An 18,770-nucleotide genomic window follows, 5' to 3' on the forward strand; every position below is an offset into this window, starting at 1 on the left:
TCACTTACATAGTAAACTTCATCAACTTTATGCCCAGTTCCATTCATCCTCCTCGTTTTCAGGTCCTGGAAGACACAATGAGAAGGGTAAAAGGTCACTGAACAATTATGGGATTTGGTAAGAGATAACAGATAAAAGGTTTTTGTACAACTAAGGAACATGAAGAACAAAGCTTAGGGAAAGATCATGTGTAGGCTTAACTTCCCCTAGACCAGATATTGGGGTTTGAGATCCATCGACTATAGTGATTTTTGCCTTCCTCTGGAGCCAATTTATAAGAGGTGAAGTGGGAAGGCATACCAGTCATATGTGCACTAGCTCCAGAGTCCATAATCTAGTAGCTAGTAGAAGAAGATTAACAAGTAAGTGAATGCAGTACTTGCAGTACTTCTTTTCGCAAAAGCTCTGGAAGGATTACTGAACTAGTAGAGGTAGAAGACCCTAATTTCTTAAGTTAAGTTAGTAGGATCCTGAGCTTCTCCATCACATTAGAGGGATCATGTGTAGGGGCTTGTACATTAGAAGGACAATCAACTCCAATAGTATCAAGATGAACATTACCCTTCTTTGTTGTTTTAAAATTTTCAAGCTTTAAATGTGGATTCAGTTTCCAACAAATGTCCTTCCTATGTCTTGACTTCTTGCAGTAATCACATACCACCTGATCATGCTTTTCATTAATACGTGTTTGTTTGTACTCGTCTTGGATTTTGAAGAGATGTAGATGGAATGATCCATCATTGAGGTTTGCATCATGGTAGCCCTTCTACTCTCCTCTCCATGTACTAAGGAGTATGTAGTAGCAAGAGAAACAATATCTGCACTCAAAATATGCTGTTGAGTAAAATCATACTCACCATTCAACCCTGCTAAGAAGTCAAACACTTGGTTCTTCACAACATACTTTTGGTATTGCTCACCATCCTCAGGGTTTTTCCATTCTAAGGCCTCCAAATGGTCAATTTCCCCTTGATGCATATTACAAGTTTCTCTTTGGAGTTGGTAGACTTGGGCTGTTTTTTTTGCCTGGGAGTATGTGGCTGAACACGGCCCCAAGTATCCTTGGCAGTGGAGAGGAACATGTAATTACAAGCAATATGTGGTTGCATCGAACACACCATCCATGACATAACCAAGGAGTTATCCTATTCCCATTTACCAGTAATAAATCCTAGCTTACCCCTACCTTCAATTGTAATCTCGGCTGACTGAGACCACTCTAGGAAATTGGTTCCATCAAGTTTCATAGTGGTTATCATACCACTAGAGACATCGACATTGCCTGGGAGCATTCCGTATACAATCTGTAACTCCTTGGGCACGTCCATTTGAGTTGGATAGGCTTCTTAACAGCTCTACAACACTCCAAAAACCAACCAGCACACACAAGACCCATAAAAAATGGGAAACACTCAGTTGGAGTCCAATAGGAGGACTAAAACTGAACTGGTGGCAATATATGACTAGAAAAAAGCCTCTTGAAGAAATATTAGGGATTATAAAATTGTGAAACCACTTCCCATACCTCCAGAAGTGTCAAACAAACTAAACACCACAAGTTTTTCAAGCAAGCATTGAACTCAAACAAAGAGGAAAAAAATCCAAACATTGAACCAGTAATTTTCTGTACTTTCAGATTGTAAAATTCAGGAACAATCGTAGGAACATCAGATGAAGATAAGAACCATAACAAAAAATCCCTAAAATTAGGGCGCACCAAATTAGACCAATTTCAAGGGTTGCCACCGGTACCTATACGGATTGTTGACGTCATCCGACGATGGTTTGATGTTAGTAGGTCTTCTTGAGTCTGGGAGTTGGCAAAAAAAAAAAACTAATCCAAGGTTCCTTCCTGCTTTGATACCAAGTTGTAAGAGTGGGTGTGTCATTGTTCATACCCAAAACATTGCTTTTTATATTAAAGATAGTAATTACATCTATGTCCCTATATGAGCGCCCAAAATACAAATAAAGAGAAATGACAACAATACCCCTAAGCAAAATACATATTCTCAACATGTTTCACCATAAATATCCACTTACACTCCATTGGTTCTTTGCCTTAAGGAAGATCCACCAACTCCCAAGTGTTATTTTTGTGTAGAGCACAAATTTCCTCCTTCATTGCATATGTATGTTCAGGGATAGACAAGGCTTCTACAACACTTTTGGAAATGGAGACACAATCAATGGCAACCAGAAAAGCATGAAGTGAGGGTAAGATGTTTTCATAAGACAAGAAATGGGCAATAGAGTGTTTAGTAATAATTGATCTAACACCCTTTTTGTGAGCGATTGGGACATCAAGATCATTAGTAGAATCATCAATAACAATTGGTTTAGTAACATCAAGGGGAACAAGGATACTTGGATTCGTCTCCAAGGAGTTAGATGATGTCGGATGCATAGTTTATGGATGTACTACACCCTTTGAACTCAGCTGTCCCTTAAAACGTCTCAGAAAAACACAAAATGGGGTGGAGTCAGGAATGAATGGGAGTGACACTTGGGGAACTTGCCTCTCCTCTTGCACTCTATTCTCCCCCTGAGGAAAGGTCTAGAAGAAAGGATTAGACTCAAAAAAGGAGACATCCATTGATACAAAGGACTTGCAAGAGACATGATTAAAGTATTTGTAGCTTTTTTGGGAGGACGGGTAACCCAAAAAAATACATGGAACAAATCATGAACAAAACATTTATAACTAGTCAAACCGCACAGGAATAGAAAGCAAAGGGGATTGAGGAAACAAGAGTTGATGTGGGGCCTTGTACTGTAAGAGACAAGACAGCATGTGATTAATAACATATGCCGCAGTCATCGCAACGTCAATCTAGAACCGCTTGGGAGCATTCATATGTAGCATCATACTACACGCAACTTCAAGAAGATGTTGGTTCTTCCTTTCTGCAACACCATTCTATTGTGGTGTTTTGGCACAAGAGCTTTGATGAAGAGATCCATGAGCTGCATTGAAATCAGCTAGATCATGATGAAAATATTCATTCGCATTATCTGACTGGAAAGTTTGTATTTCAACATGAAACTGAGTAAAAACCATGCGATGAAATTCCTTCACAAATCTGGGTACCTCTTCTCGGGAATGCATAGGATATATCCAAGTATATCTGGATTCTGGAATAACCATCAACGAAGTTGATAAAATACTTGTATTTTCCCTCAATTGGTATGTTCATAGGGCCCCAAACATTATAATTTAGAGTGCACAACATGGAAAGGCAAGATAGATCTCTTATTACTTGAAGGAAAATTTGTTAAACAATGTTTGCTTAATTGACAAGTTTGACATTGCAATCCAGAGGTAAACACAGACTTAAAAAGATCAAGAAACATAATCACACTTGACTCTTTGTAGACTGACTTACAGACTAACTCAAAAGACTTATAGGAGCTGATGTCGAAGGACCAACTTTATTCTCCAAAATGTAGAGGTCATCAACCATATATCCTTTACCAATTGTCCTCCTCGAGGCCAAATCCTAAAAAACACAGGAGCAAGGAAAAAATTTTACACAACAATTCAGGGATTGAGTCATATTACTAATGGATAGCAAGTTAATAGGAAGTTTGGGAACATAGAGTATGGGGTAAGAGGTAAGGCCATCAGGAAAAGATATTGATCCTTGACCAGTTATGGTGGAGAAGGATCCATATGCTAATCTAACTTTATCTCTACCAGAGAGGAGAGTATAGTTCTGAAATAAATTTGATTTACCAGTCATGTGATTAGATGCCCCTGAGTCAATGATCCAAGGGGAATTTGAAATAGAGGTAGACACATGAAATGTAGAAGCACTTTTACTTGATGTAAATGCAAAGGAGGTAGGGGGTAGGATCCGACCTATCCATTTATCCTAGGGTCCTATCATATAGTTCCAAGTGATCTTTGAAGGAGTTAATGATGTCTTCCTTAGGGTTTGAGCCAACAGAACGCTCTTGGTAAGTAATGATAGTCGAGTTACTTGACTGAGAATCTTGAGTGGCTAGATTTGTAGAGGTAAATTTCTTCTGAATGGGCTTCTTTGAAGTATCCTGATTCTTGGTTGCTCACTTGGGTTTCCCAACTAACTCCCAACAAGTCTCTTGGGTGTGTCTGGGCTTTTGGCAGTGAGTACACCACAATTTATCCTTATCATCATTTTTTCTTGAGTCACTTTTTTTTTTTTTTCATTTCAGTGTTGCCCCCCCTTGCGGCTAGGGCAACTGACTGCTCCTCTTTAGAAGCATTCATCAGAAGCATAGACCTCTTGTACAGAGGGAAGTTCACTACTTCCCAAAATCTGCAGCTGAAGTGGTTCATAAACTGGGTTCAGCCCAAACAAGAAGGCAACCACATGTTGTTGAGAGACAAGTTTCTTATAAGCTTTAGCAACCTCATCATTTTTCCATTCAATAGTCTGATAATGGTCCAGCTCCTTCCACACAGAGGTAAGGGCTGAATAGTGGGCATATAGGCTACGGTCTCCCTGCTTACAAGTAGATGGTTCTGCTTGAAGTTGGTATATCTTAGCATAATGTCTCTGTTCTGAATAGGTTGCCTTGGCCTGTTCCCAAATCTCACAAGCTGTATCAGCCCATATGAAGTTCTTCTTTACATGTGGCAGCATAGAACCATGACATAACCATATTGTTCTTTTGATCCCATGTGTCATGTTTAGCTGTACCAGATTTTGGTTCTTTAACTTTCCCATTTATATAACCAGCCTTTCCCCTAGCCGTCACATACAGTTTGATGCCTTTGGACCATTCCAAGTAATTGAGACCACCAAAGGGTGTGATAGACAGAGAGAAATTTATGTTGTCCATCCCTCCATTCAGATTTCCTTGGGGAGAGGTAATACCAGAAGATGCTGAATCTTCAATGGACATTAGACTCACTATATTATTGATGAATCTTCAACATCCTGTTGCTAGTAGTCGATTACTAGCAGTCTCCTGTCTGTAGTACTCGACTACTACACGAAGAGATTTCTTAGTAGTTGACTACTACCTCAACAACACTGAGAAAAACTAAGGTTATGTACCTCAACAGCATTGTTATTGGAGCTGGGAAAAAAGTCCAACAAATACTTCAAGCAAAGGGAATAGCAGAATTTCAGCCACCTTCGAATAAAAAGAGGCCTTGGTAAACCAGTTCAATAGGATTGAGGTCGGGAAACCCTAGCCAAATAGCTATCAGCTTATAGCTTCAAAGAGATCCAATCTCTACAACTCCAAATTATAACACCCACAGTTATACCACACTAAAAAACTGAATATAATAGTACATACCTGGAGTACATAAATAAACTCCTGGCCCTACAGTCCATGCAAAAGAGGACAAACCCCAAGAATGCTATTCACTGCATTCGGCTGCCACCAAAAAACACCGTAGAGCCTCCTCTTGGTACAACGACCAAGAGAGAGAAAAGGAAAAAACTCAGAGGCACAAGCCTAGTTCAGCCTGATGAGTTTTTGGTTCTTCTAGTCAAAAGGAGTTTTCAAATAAAAACTCAATTTGAGAAGTCTGAGCCCGGATCAGTGCTTTGATTCCATTAGTCCAGCAAGAAGAAATAAGAAAAGAAGAAAAGGAGAAGAAAAGAATAAGAGGAAGGAGAAAAGAGATGGAAAAGTTCTATTCAAAAAGTTTTTAGGCTGGCGGCACCTAAGTTAGTATTTATACTTGGGGCAACAACATACAATAAAAGGATAAGTAAAAAGACAAAAATACCCATACAGCAATGCATAACATATTTCAACAGTCCCTTGTCAAGGCAATAGACTTGATGGTTGTATGGAGCCTCGGCATTTTCAATACTACAATAGATCAAAGTTTTTGTCTAGGATCACTTTGTTCCAGTGGATCCAAAGACCTGACAACAAGTTAGCTGATTTCTTGTAGTCAAGGAAGGACGAGTGCATTGGGATTGGTGTACATGAGGTGCTGTTGTGGTCAGCCTGGTGTGTTTTCTATTTTTTCCATGTTCTTTGTTTCTGTAGTCCTTATTTTGTCAAATATAAAAAATTCTTGGGTTTGTTACTGATAAAATCTTGTTATCTAAAATTTAAGATTATCTCTATCTTTTCTTTTCCTTTTCCTTTTCCTTTTCCTTTTCCTTTTCCTTTTTATTTTATTGCTGGTTAAGAAAAGCACAAAACATATATTTCTCATGTCTTTGTGCGTTTTCCTGGATCATATATATGGTATACCTAAATTGATATTAATTGATATATGCTGCCAAAGATTAGTTTATGTATTTTGTACAGTCTTTGCATGAGTTAGCTTATTTTTTGCTTTTTATTGAATGCCTTCTAGAGATTGAAGATCTCATGCAAGTTTTGTGCAAAAGAATGTGTTGGTGTAGCATGGAAAATTGCATGTACTAATTAGAGTGCTCTTCCAATAGCATTCTCTCTGCTGATATTATTTACTCTGCATGCAGGGGAAAAGCAGTTCATTAGGGGAGAATGTAACTGACAAACATGATGTATGCAATAATGAACGGAATGCAGATTCCTTTTATTCAAAAGAAAGTGCATGTTCTGTGCAAGAAGGTGATATGGATGTTCCAGAAATCATAGAGGAGATTATTGAGTTGCTATTGTCAGGATTGAGAGATACGGTATGCATGAATGCTGATGTTCTGTTTCCTAGATTCCTCATGTAAAACTAAGTAGGTCCATGGTTGACACTTGGCTTTCATTAGAAGATCTCTATAATGCTAGATACTTGCTCAGCTCATAATGTAGTAGAAGGTGACTCTTCTAGTGAAACCTACTAATCTTGCAAGATGGTATGGTTTAAAGCATTCCGGCTTAGTGCAAATTTAGGACACTGTATGCACCAGAAATGTTGATCTCTGGTTACGAACTGTTATGTTTGCCAATACATCCTCCTCTACCAATATGACATGTTACATGATTAAATTTTTGCTACAAAATGTCACTCACTGATATACATTCACATGCACAAAGAGGCACGAGATTGCCATTTATAGTTTCTTTTTCACTAGTTTTCTAATGCTGTTGATAGACAAATTCATGGCATATGATCATGTCATCATCATCATCATCATCCACACCTTATTCCATTCCCAACTATACTGTTTTGCCAATCCTTTCCATTTAAAGCCATATTCATTGTTAACTTATTAGTGCTTAAATCATTTCTTACTACTTCTACCCATGTCCTTTTTGGGTTTCACTCTTATTTTACATACTAATATGGAAATATCCCATTTATAGTTTCCTGAATACTTTAATCTTCATTACAGAGTGTTGAAGTTTGACCTGCCATAGAATTCTGTCTTGTTCGTTGACTGTAGAGTAAAGTAGACAGCAAGAAGTAGGAGAGGAAAGAAGAAAAGAGAGAAGAGAGCAAAGAGAGAAAGGCTGGTTCGAATTAGGGAAAAAAGTTAATCCCTTGATTCGGCCAGACCTATTATTATATTATTGACTTATTGAAAAAGACTTGAGTGCCCTTCTTTAAGTAAGAGGCACTCGAACTAACATAACAGTACACATCAGCATTCTCAACAAGTACAAAGACTGAAATACCCCTTCACTAACACCACTAACACTCCCCCTCAAGCTGGTGAGTATATATCATATAATCCCAGCTTGTTACATATGTAGTCCACTCTCCCCCGACTCAAGCCTTTTGTAAACAAGTCTGCCCACTGGTTTCCCGTACTAACATATGCAGTTTCTATCACCCCATTCAGCACCTTCTCTCTCACAAAATGACAGTCAACTTCGATGTGCTTGGTTCTTTCATGAAACACTGGATTGGAAGAGATATGAACCGCTGCCTGATTGTCACAGTAGAGCTTCATTGGAGTACTGATGTCATATCCTATCTCCTGTAGAAGGTTCCTCAGCCACACTAGTTCACAAGCAGTATGTGCCATGGCCCTATATTCCGCTTCTGCACTGCTTCTTGCCACAACTGTTTGCTTCTTACTTTTCCATGTTACCAGGTTACCCCCCAGAAAGGTGCAATAGCCTGTGGTAGATCGTCTATCAGACATAGAACCTGCCCAATCAGCATTGGTGTATCCTTCTACTACCAGTTTTCCACCACTTCTGTACAGCAAACCACGACCAGGAGCTCCTTTCAGATACCTCACAATCCTTAGCACTGCATTCCAATGTGGGACCAAAGGTTTCTGCATGAACTGACTCACCACACTAACCGCAAATGAAATATCTGGCCGAGTAATGGTTAGATAGTTTAGTTTGCCTACAAGTCGTCGGTATCTGCCAGGCTCTTCAAACACTTCACCTATATCACTGCTCAGCCTCGTATTTGTTTCCATAGGTGTCTCAGCCGGTTTAGTACCCAACAATCCTGTTTCTTCCAGTAAATCAAGCACATATTTCCTCTGGCACAAATTAATGCCATGCTTAGATCTTGCTACCTCTATGCCCAAAAAGTATTTCAACTTGCCAAGGTCCTTTGTCTGAAAGTGTTCCTGTAGGAATGCCTTCAATCTGTCAATGCCCATTTTATCATTCCCAGTCACAACGATATCATCCACATACACCACCAATATTATTTTACCTGCCGAAGAGTCAAGACTGAAGACAGAGTGATCAACTTGGCACTGTTTCAGACCAAACTTCTTGACCACCTCACTGAACCTACCAAACCATGCTCGAGGGGACTGTTTAAGTCCATAAATAGCCTTCTTAAGTCTACATACCTTACCATCCTCCCCCTGAGCAACAAACCCAGGTGGTTGCTCCATGTAGACCTCCTCGAGCAAATCCCCATGCAAAAAGGCATTTTTGATATCGAGCTGATGGAGAGGCCAACCAGACATAGCTGCAAGGGAGATGACGACACGAACTGATCCTATCTTAGCAACCGGGGAGAACGTCTCCGTGTAGTCAATGCCATAGGTTTGGGAATACCCTTTGGCAACCAGCCGCGCCTTCAGGCGCTCAACACGACCATCTGGCAAGTACTTAACACTATACACCCACTTACAACCGACAGCCTGCTTCCCAGGAGGAAGAGCGGTGAGATCCCAAGTGTGATTATGATGCAAAGCAGAGAGCTCTTCTTCCATAGCACGGCACCACTCTGGAGAGGTAAGGGCTTCCTGGACATCCTTAGGAACAACCACGGAGGATAACAAAGATATGAACTGGCGATGGGGAACGGAGAGGTGGGTAAGTGAAACAAAATTGGAAATAGGGTGAAGGGTGCAAGTACGCTTACCTTTCCGTAAGGCAATAGGAAGATCTAGGTCGGAGGCTGGTGTCGAAGCTGGAGCTGGATCTGTCGACGGTGATGAAGCTGGAGGAGCTGCAGCCGGTACACGTGGGCGATGTGTATACACGTGACGGATGGGTGGACGGTCAACCAATGGTGGCACCGGAGGCAAGGACGTAGGCATGACTGGAACCAAAGGAGGTGGATCAGCCACAGGAAGAGGAAGAGGAGGTGGTGATGTGGGGGAAGCAGCAGCACCGGACCCCACGAAGAACGGAGTAGACTCAAAGAATGTAACATCAGCACATACCAAGGAACGACGAGAACTAGGATGATAACACTTGTACCCTTTCTGAGTTCGGGAATAACCAAGGAAGATACACTTCAGGGAACGTGCATCTAACTTGTCAGTCCCGGGACTCAGATTATGAACGAAGCAGACACACCCAAATACCCGAGGAGAAAGCGGAAACGGAGACATGTTGGGGAATAAGACACTAAAAGGAGAACGACCATCAAGGATAGACGTGGGCATCCGATTAATTAAGAAACAAGAGGTGAGCATTGCATCGCTCCAAAAAGTTTTGGGAACATTCATGTGGTGCATGAGGGAGCGTGCCGTTTCTACAAGATGGCGGTTCTTTCTCTCAGCAACCCCATTTTGTTGCGGAGTATAGGTACATGAAGTTTGGTGTATAATCCCATGGTGGTCCAAGTATTCTCGAAAAGATGAGGACAAGTATTCACGACCATTATCAGAACGGAAAATTTTGATGTGAACACCAAATTGATTGCGGATCTCAGCATAAAATTTCTGGAAGATGGAAAATAATTCACTTCTTTCTTTCATTAAATAGAGCCACGTCATTCTTGAACAGTCATCAACAAAAATAACAAAATATCGGTATCCATTATATGACATCACTTTATAAGGACCCCAAACATCTGAATGAATTAAAGAAAAAAGACTCGACACACGGTTATCGACCCTAGAACGAAAGGGAACACGATGGTGTTTCCCAAATTGACAAGACTCACAATCTAAAACAGAAAGTTGACTCAATGAAGGGACTAAGGACTGCAACACTTTCAGCGAAGGATGACCAAATCTACAGTGCCACTGGAGAGGAGAAATGGATGACTGAAGAGCCGTTGACGTTCGTCCACCACCATCAAGATAATACAGTCCACCGGCTTCATGCCCTCCACCAATCTTCATCCCCGTCTTGAGATCCTGAAAAACACACATAGAAGGGTAAAAAGTGATGGAGCACTTAAGTGACTTGGTCAGCTTACTAACAGACATAAGATTAAATGGAAGCTTAGGTACATATAAAACAGAGGATAGGGATACAGGGTCTAGGTCAACATTACCAACACCACAGATAGATGACGTGGAGCCATTAGCAAGGGTAACAGATTGTGATGTTGAGCAATGAGTGAGAGATGAAAACACACCTGGAGTTCCCGTCATGTGATCGGAGGCTCCAGAGTCAATAATCCAGGGGTTGGGTGTGGATGCCAAACAAGCCATACCTGAGTGTGCAAAGGAAGCTGTGTTCTGCTGCGACTTGGATTGAACAAACCTCTCATACTCATCACGAGGAACACTCACCATCTCCTTGCCTGGACCATCTGAGGGAGTAGAAGGCATCGGGTCAGCTGACCGTTTCTCCTGTGTAGGGCTGAAACTGGTGTCACTAGTCATGGCATGGTTGGCCCACGTCGAGGGAGGACCATGTAAGTCATAGCAGTAGTTAATGGTATGTCCATCCAAACCACAGTGAGTACACTTCCGTGGACCCGAGCCACGTCCTCTACCACGAGCTCCCCCTGAATCTCTGCCTCCAGTACGACCACCACCACGGATGTGTGTAGATCCACCACTACCACTCCTGCCAGGCTGGGTTCCTCGAGTCCCACTTCTGCCACCTCGGCCTCTTGACACTGCAAATGCTGATTTATCGGAGACATTAGAGTCCATAGATCCAATGGAAGCCCTCCGAAGACGAGCAAACACCTCCTCTAAAGATGGAAGAGCAGATCCCCCTAGTATCTGGGCTCGTACTGGTTCATACTCAGACTTCAGCCCCACCAGAAACCGTGTTACATCAAGCTGCTCTCGCTGTTGCTGTTGAACTTTGACATCTGAAGTGAGAGGATGATAGACATTTAACTCATTACGGATATTCCTCACATTGGCATAGTACTCCTCAAGGCTCTGATTTCCCTGTTGCAGATTGAAGTATTCCTGATACAGTTGATATACCCTAGTGGTATTATCCTGACCTGAATACAGTTTCTTGGCATGATCCCACACCTCTTTGGCTGTGTCAAGAAACATGAAGTTCACACTGATTTTGGGTTCCATACTGTTCCACAACCATGTAATGATCTGTGCATCTTCCTGTTCCCAGTCTTCATACTCCTGAGAATTAGCGGGGGGTTTCTCCTCTCTTATATGCTTCACTTTCTTCTTCGCCTTCAGAAAAACCTCTACAGACTTGGCCCAAGGGACATAATTCTCTCCATTCAGTTTAATGGAGGTCATTTGGACATTCAGGTAGTCAGTAGATATCATGACACTAGGTTTACTATCACTGTTATCTGCCATTGCCGAACTCCCTTAATTCTGAGCACTGAATTAGGAGCACTACACACTGCACACTACACACAGACACTTCATCGAAATCTGCACACTGATTTCAACAGCTGAGAACTGCAACACCACAAACCCTACTCACCGAAGTCTGTACACTGATTTCAGCAGTATTAAATGTTGAAAACTACAACACCACAACCCCTACTCACCGAGGTCTACACACTGATTTCAGCGATATCAAAAGCTGAAAACCACACTTGTAACACCACCAACATTAATCCACAACTATAGGAAGCTTCACCATTAAGTAGACACTATTGCCATTCGAATCACACACAAACCAGAATAAACCCTAGCATAAACCCTAGCATACTGCAATCTGAGAACCCATCATGCGAACTGTACTACACCTCTCATGTATTCCATAACAAAAAAAAATATATAAAAAAAACTTTACCTCATCGCCTGAAGGCCAACCATACGAAGGGCTGAGACACCACTGCACCACACGTACCAGCCCTAACTAGGGCTTAGAAACCACAGCAACCAATCACCAACGACACAATCGGAGGCATAGAGACCTCCTAGGGAAGAGGGCGATCACTCCTTTTCAGCCCTTTTCCCAGTCTCCAACTCACAACTGAGAACCCCAAGTGAAACCCTAATTCGAATGCGCAGAAGGCAGAATTCTAGCAAGTCTGATTTGGTGAACCTAGCTCTGATACCATGTTGAAGTTTGACCTGCCATAGAATTCTGTCTTGTTCGTTGACTGTAGAGTAAAGTAGACAGCAAGAAGTAGGAGAGGAAAGAAGAAAAGAGAGAAGAGAGCAAAGAGAGAAAGGCTGGTTCGAATTAGGGAAAAAAGTTAATCCCTTGATTCGGCCAGACCTATTATTATATTATTGACTTATTGAAAAAGACTTGAGTGCCCTTCTTTAAGTAAGAGGCACTCGAACTAACATAACAGTACACATCAGCATTCTCAACAAGTACAAAGACTGAAATACCCCTTCACTAACACCACTAACACAGAGGAAGACCTAGAACAGCTAAGTATTGGGACAGAAAAATTTTTCTAGGAAGCTTATAGCATGGAAGAATAATTACATCTCACTTGGAAATGGAATCACTACAATCAGACTCAGTTTTACCACTTTTCTAGTTTACTTTCTTTCTCTCAGGGGCTTCTATGAAGGTGGTGAAAAGAAAAAGAAAGTTGTCAGACTCTCTATTGGAACCTGGAGTGTTCCAAAAAGGAGTAAAAGACCACCTTGTCAATTGGGAAATCACTTGTAGACAAAGGAAGTGGATTGTCTGGGCATTGAGAAGGGTTAACGATATAAATGAGATTCTTCTTCGAAAATGGCTCCTGTTCTCAAAGAAAACTAAAGGTCTGCTGTAATGAATTATTAGGAGCAGTTATGGATTCATCAAATGGTTTTTTTTTGATGTACAAAGATAATTTATTAAATCAGAAAAAAGGCAATACAGGAAACCCAAGAAGAGGCACGAGCTGTTACCTCTTCAAAAACTATTACATCAAATTAAAACAAAAATAGCCAGAAGTAAAATTACTGAGCAGCCCAAAATAAATTGGGAGAATGACCAATCAGCCCAGATCAGAATTTTATAGCCTCAAAGTACAGAGGAAATGCATCTTGATCGTGAATTGATGCCAAATTCACGGGCAGGATGTGGTTTATAGAGGGGGAGAGGGCTAGTAGTAGGGGGGGGGGCTGGAATTCAGAATTCTGCATCGGGTGTATCCGTACTTCTCCGAAATAAATTTTCCCTTGTGGCCCCCTGCTTAGCTAACCCATCCGCTAAGGTATTTTCTGATCTTCCCACCCAAAGAGAGGTAACAGTCAGACTCTAGAATTTGGACCCCCACCCCTACTGGTTCATTCTCTTGTGCCTCCTTTAAAGTGTTAAGCCAGTCCACCAATCCTATAACCCCTTCCTTCCCTGTTACTGAGGTATGGTGCAGACCAATTCCTCCTGGGGTTGGTAGTTTTTGTTGGGAAGCATTTCTGGAAAGAATCAATACCGGTGATCTGCTCTAAAAGAAGAGACCCAATTCTTGTTTGTCTCCTCATTGGTGTGTTCTTTGTAAGGCTGATGGGGAGACTGGTTTCCACCTACTTGTGTCCTGCCAATTTGCAAAAGCTATTTGGGAGTGGGCTTTATCTCTGTTTGGGTGTACTTGGAATCCTCCATCAATTCTGCAAAATCTGTTTGCTCCTTTTTTCAGGTGGAGTGTGAAAAGGGGAAGGACCATGTGGAGAGGACTGAGGGCAGCAGTTTGCTGGTCTTTATGGGAAGAGAGAAATTCCAGAATCTTCTCTGAAGAAGAAAGAAGTGCTGAAGATCTGAAGGCCCTGATCCACATAAGGGCTGTACAGTGGTTGAAATCCTTAGAGTTATTTACAAACTACACAGTGGATGACATACCGCGGAAGTGGGGTGAGATTGCTAGCTGTACCCAGATTAAAGCAGTTATAAGTGTGTCTTGGACTCCCCCACCTGTGGGGTTCATAAAGCTAAACTTTGATGGAAGTAGCAAAGGAAATCTTGGATGATAAGACCCGCTGCTGTTCTGTCACGGTGAGCTGGTTCGAGGGAGCTCGCCCTCCTGAAATGGACAAGAGGTAGAAGTCTTGAGAAGAGAAAGAGAAAGAGAGGGAGCTCGCCCTCTTGCTGTTCATTAACACCCCTCAAGCATTCGTTCATTGGCCTATATAATAAATGGCCAGCTACAACTGTAACCGCTTCTGAGCATTTTCATAGACTCACAGTTTATGATTACTTTTCAAATACGTGGGTGTCGGTTATATACGAATGTATTGGGTGGTGCCACCCGTGTGATTCGTGTGGGCCTTCTGATCCTGACTTGCTGTGTGTCTTTGGCCTGGGTTTCCTGTTGTGGGCCCAAGTGGGTAGTTGAGGGCCTATCAGTCCCACCTTGTTCAAGAAACACCTTGTCGTCAAGGTTGATGTGGGGATACTGATCTTGTAGTATGTCATAGTCCTCCAGAGTGGCATTTTTTGGTGGCAAGTTTTTCCAGATGACTAACGCCTGCTTGTGTAACTTCTTGCCTATCTTGACTCCTCTTACATTTCTGATTTGTCATGGTTCAATCAGTATACCCTCGTCTTCTGTGAATTGCGGAAGGGTCGGGGTGACCTTAGTTGCAGGGCTTAGGCAAGGCTTCAACATACTAACATGGAAAATCGGGTGTAATTTCGAGCAAGTAGGAAGCCCCAATTTGTAAGCCACTTGTCCCACTCGTCCAATCACCATGCATGGGCCAAAATACTTATCTCGATATCTCATCTCTTACGTCCTCAATGCGCAGCTCGTAGTTCCCTCCCTTGATCCATTTTTGACGTACATCTCTGAAAAGTGTGTGGATATCTGTTGTTGTAAGGTACCCTCTTCCATGGAGATTAAGACACCGAGACAAATATGCCAATCCTCCCGGTGTATCTTTGTTTTCTAGGACCAAAACAAAGTCAAGGAAACTTTCAAAATCCATCTCCTGTGCATTATCACCACCACCACCAATTTTGCCACACCGAACATGTTTATCAAATGCCCGCTCCATGAATATTTCTGTCAATGTACCATCTGCATATTCTCGAAGCTCCTGCTTGCTCAATGTCCCATTCAAAACTTTGTCTAGAGAAAGAAACATATCACATATCCGTTGTGCGGATGAGAACCGGTTTTCAGCTTGTTCAGTATCAGTGACTTCTTCCTCACTTTCTTGGTGCAGTTCCATGAGTTCCTGGAGGCAGTTACTAAGTAGTGCCTTCTTTATGCATGCTTTACCTCGCCTGTGAGGATCACAGAAGAAGAAAAATTTGCATGCAGCAATGCGGCAGTTCTTTTGAATAAAAGCTGCAGGTCTACCTCGTAGTTGTGCCAGATTAGGGATAAAACCTCTAATGTAGGCCTCCATTTCATGAGAGTGAAGGAAACCATCAGAATCCTCATCAAGCTCGCTCATATCAATTCTCGCCTTAGTGAGGGAAGCTGTGCGCATCACAAAAAGGTAAAATGGCAGGATGGAAATTCTTCCAGACTCATCTTTCTCAAGCTTCATAAAATTTGAAGAGCTGAAAAATCGTCGACACCTTGGGCCTATTTTCTCCGTACATACAGAAGCACTACGGCAGAAATCTTCATATTTCATCTTCTTCGGTGAGAGTGTAGCTGAGGCTGGGACACTGATGACAATGACAAATCTCTTCTTTGTAGCAACAGGACGAGCACTAATTAATCCAACTCCAAATTGCCTGAACATACTCACAACAACAACATCCACCTAGATATAGGATATGGCACCACTGGAGATGCTAGAATGGACAAGGTGAACAATGACTACGTTAAAGATGCTTGCATTCTCACCATCACCTATCATTTCCCCCTTTCGTTGTTGACCTGTGTCTAGAGGTTCTGTTGGAACCAAACCCAAATCATTGAGTCTGCCTTAGCTATTTTGGCATCACTGTCAATGACCGAAAGAATTTGCCAACATCGTAACTTGGTGGAAACAAGCACACGTCCAATGTGATCTTCGTGGTCGAAGGTTCTGTGACCACCGGGCCTAACTCCAACAATGAACCAGAACTCATGGTTGTCACTAGGGAGCCATGGAAGAAGAGAAAGAACAGGGATCTGTAAAACTGGAGAGTGGACAGAGATGGATTTCAGGTGGCATGGTGAGATGGGTCGGGTTATGGTTGCCGCCAACGAAAATGATGACCAGAGGTTGAACAATTGAGACGGACCTGGGCTGGGTATGGACAGGCTCGATTTAAGTGAGAGAGTGAGAGGGAAGAGAACAGGGACCAGGGGTCGAGCTACATGGATAACGATGGATGGGGTTATAGTCTTCACACCGCCCTTCCGTACCTCCTCCCCTATTTTGTCACCTAACATCGCTGAGCTCGTTGCTAGGGTTGAAGTCTCAACTTCTGATGATGATCTCGTTGTCGTTATTGGCTTTCCAATGCTCTCTATCAGCTTCGATCCTCCATTTTCTCTGAAATGAGTGTTGACGGAAGGAGCTCGGCGACTATGCTCTTCTAGAGAACCAACCATCCTGCCAAGCCTGTCTAAAACCATCTTCAGCTCAGCCGGAATTCCTTTCTGATTCCTCTGACTTCCCTCAAGACGACTGAGACTGTCTTCAAGCCTTGTCATCTGCGCATCCATGGATCTGGGTGGCTCTTGTACCAATTGATAAGACTCGCTGCTGTTCTGTCACCGGTGAGCTGGTTCGAGGGAGCTCGCCCTCCTGAAATGGACGAAAGGTAGAGGACGAGAGAAGAGAAAGAGAAAGAGAGGGAGAGAGAGAGAGAAAGAGAAAGAGAGGGAGAGAGAGAGAGAAAGAGAAATCTCAATGATTCATTAACACCCCTCAAGCATTCATTCATTGGCCTATATAATAAATGGTCAGCTACAACTGTAACCACTTCTGAGCATTTTCAGTCTATGATTACTTTTCAAATATGTGGGTGTTGGTTATATACGAATGTATTGGGTGGTGCCACCCGTGTGATTCGTGTGGTGTTCTGGACTGACGTGTGGGCCTTCTGGGCCTGACTTGCTGTGTCTTGGGCCTGGGTTTCCTGTTGTGGGCCCGAGTGGGTAGTTGAGGGCCTATCACTGGACAATCAGGGATTGGGGGTGTCTTTAGGGATGAGAATAGGGCTGTTTCTGCCATGTTTTCGGGCCCCATTGGAGTGGGAGACTCCTTTAGAGCTGAGATCCATGCAGTCTTGGAAGGAGTCCAAAAAGCTAGGGAGATGAATCTCAGAAAACTCATAATTGAAGGGGACTTGGAGGTGGTGGTAGGGTGGCTGAAGAAAGACGAGAGTGGTTTATGGAGATATAGCAATATGAGAAGGAAATTCATATGGCTGGTTCGAGAAATGGAAGTTAAAATCAGATGGGTTAAAAGATCAGCTAATTCTCTCCTGTTCAGTTCTTGGGGATTAAGCTGAAATTGGAAGATAAGAAAGTTTTGTCTTCCTCCTTGTAATTCTAATTGTTGATAATTAATGAAATGTGTTATTGATCAACAAAAAGAAAAAGAGAGGTAACAGTCATGTTTCTTGTAAGCCTGTTGACTTTCCTCAATAAATCTCTGTGTCGCCACATGGCTGAAGTTGGGTCTGTCAGCCATCCCACAACAGTTTCAGAGTTTCCTTCCACTACCAGGTGCTGGATTCATACAAATGGTTGCAGTTCCAGTTTTGTATTGATGATGTGGTGTATAAGTTGACTCTGCCTGTATGCAAAAAAATGCAGTGGAGATGTTCTTTTGTTTTTTTTTTTTTATTATTTTATTATTATTTTTTAATTTTTTGTTGACAATGAAATTAAACTAAACATAATGAAAAAATAGAAGTATATGCAGGAACATTTGATCAGTAACGAAAATAAATTTTATTACTTAATGAAATTAGAACATGTACAAATTATGGGTAGCCTTGGCTACCCCCCATTGTGAAATCAAGACTGCCAAAAAAGAAAAAAAAACTATAAAACCTTTAGACCTTTATCCTTACAACTCCCCAAAACATTGTGCCCTGTTAACCCATGTTTTGGTAACTGGTCTGCTAGACTATTTGCTGATCTTGGAATCACCGAATTACCAAAAACATGTCCCTTGAATTTCATTTCTGAAGTACCAAGGAGTCTTTTCATTCTGTTTCAACCAACTTATCATGACTTTGGAATCTCCTTTAACTACCAGCTTTCTCACCCCCAACTCCAAGGCCTTTTGCGCCCCAGAAATCACTGCAGCCAATTCCGTTGTTATTGAATCTCACCCATTCCAACAGGGCCCGAATACAAACCCACAATATCTCCACTTTCATTTCTTAACACCCCTCCGATTCCAGATGGACCTGGATTCCCAAAACTGCTTCCATCA

General features: G+C 42.0%; 2 protein-coding genes across 2 annotated transcripts in view; one reads left to right on the plus strand and one right to left on the minus strand.

The window, feature by feature from the left end:
* Window positions 1-18,770, plus strand: part of TTN1 (ARM repeat superfamily protein) — an 87,607-nt gene that overhangs the window by 31,274 nt on the left and 37,563 nt on the right. Inside the window, exon 5 of the mRNA XM_010260734.3 lies at window positions 6,444-6,623. Within this exon, the coding sequence (XP_010259036.1) occupies window positions 6,444-6,623 (180 nt within the window). The remainder of the gene's footprint in view (window positions 1-6,443; window positions 6,624-18,770) is intronic.
* LOC104598684 (uncharacterized) lies at window positions 15,141-17,044 on the minus strand. Its single transcript, XM_010260863.2, has 2 exons — window positions 16,298-17,044; window positions 15,141-16,151 (listed from the first exon to the last, which is right to left on the minus strand). Exons 1-2 carry the CDS (start codon window positions 17,042-17,044, stop codon window positions 15,141-15,143), a joined length of 1,758 nt encoding a protein of 585 aa, XP_010259165.2.

The sequence above is a fragment of the Nelumbo nucifera genome, chromosome 6 (genome assembly GCF_055504915.1).
Source record: "Nelumbo nucifera cultivar China Antique chromosome 6, China Antique-T2T, whole genome shotgun sequence".
NCBI lineage: Eukaryota > Viridiplantae > Streptophyta > Magnoliopsida > Proteales > Nelumbonaceae > Nelumbo > Nelumbo nucifera.

Coding starts and splice junctions, on each gene's coding strand:
- LOC104598684 (XM_010260863.2), bottom strand. CDS start 17,044: ATGGATGCGCAGATGACAAGGCTTGAAGACAGTCTCAGTCGTCTTGAG. Junction 16,152..16,297: donor AGGCAGACTCAATGATTTGG/GTTTGGTTCCAA, acceptor TCCTATATCTAG/GTGGATGTTGTTGTTGTGAG.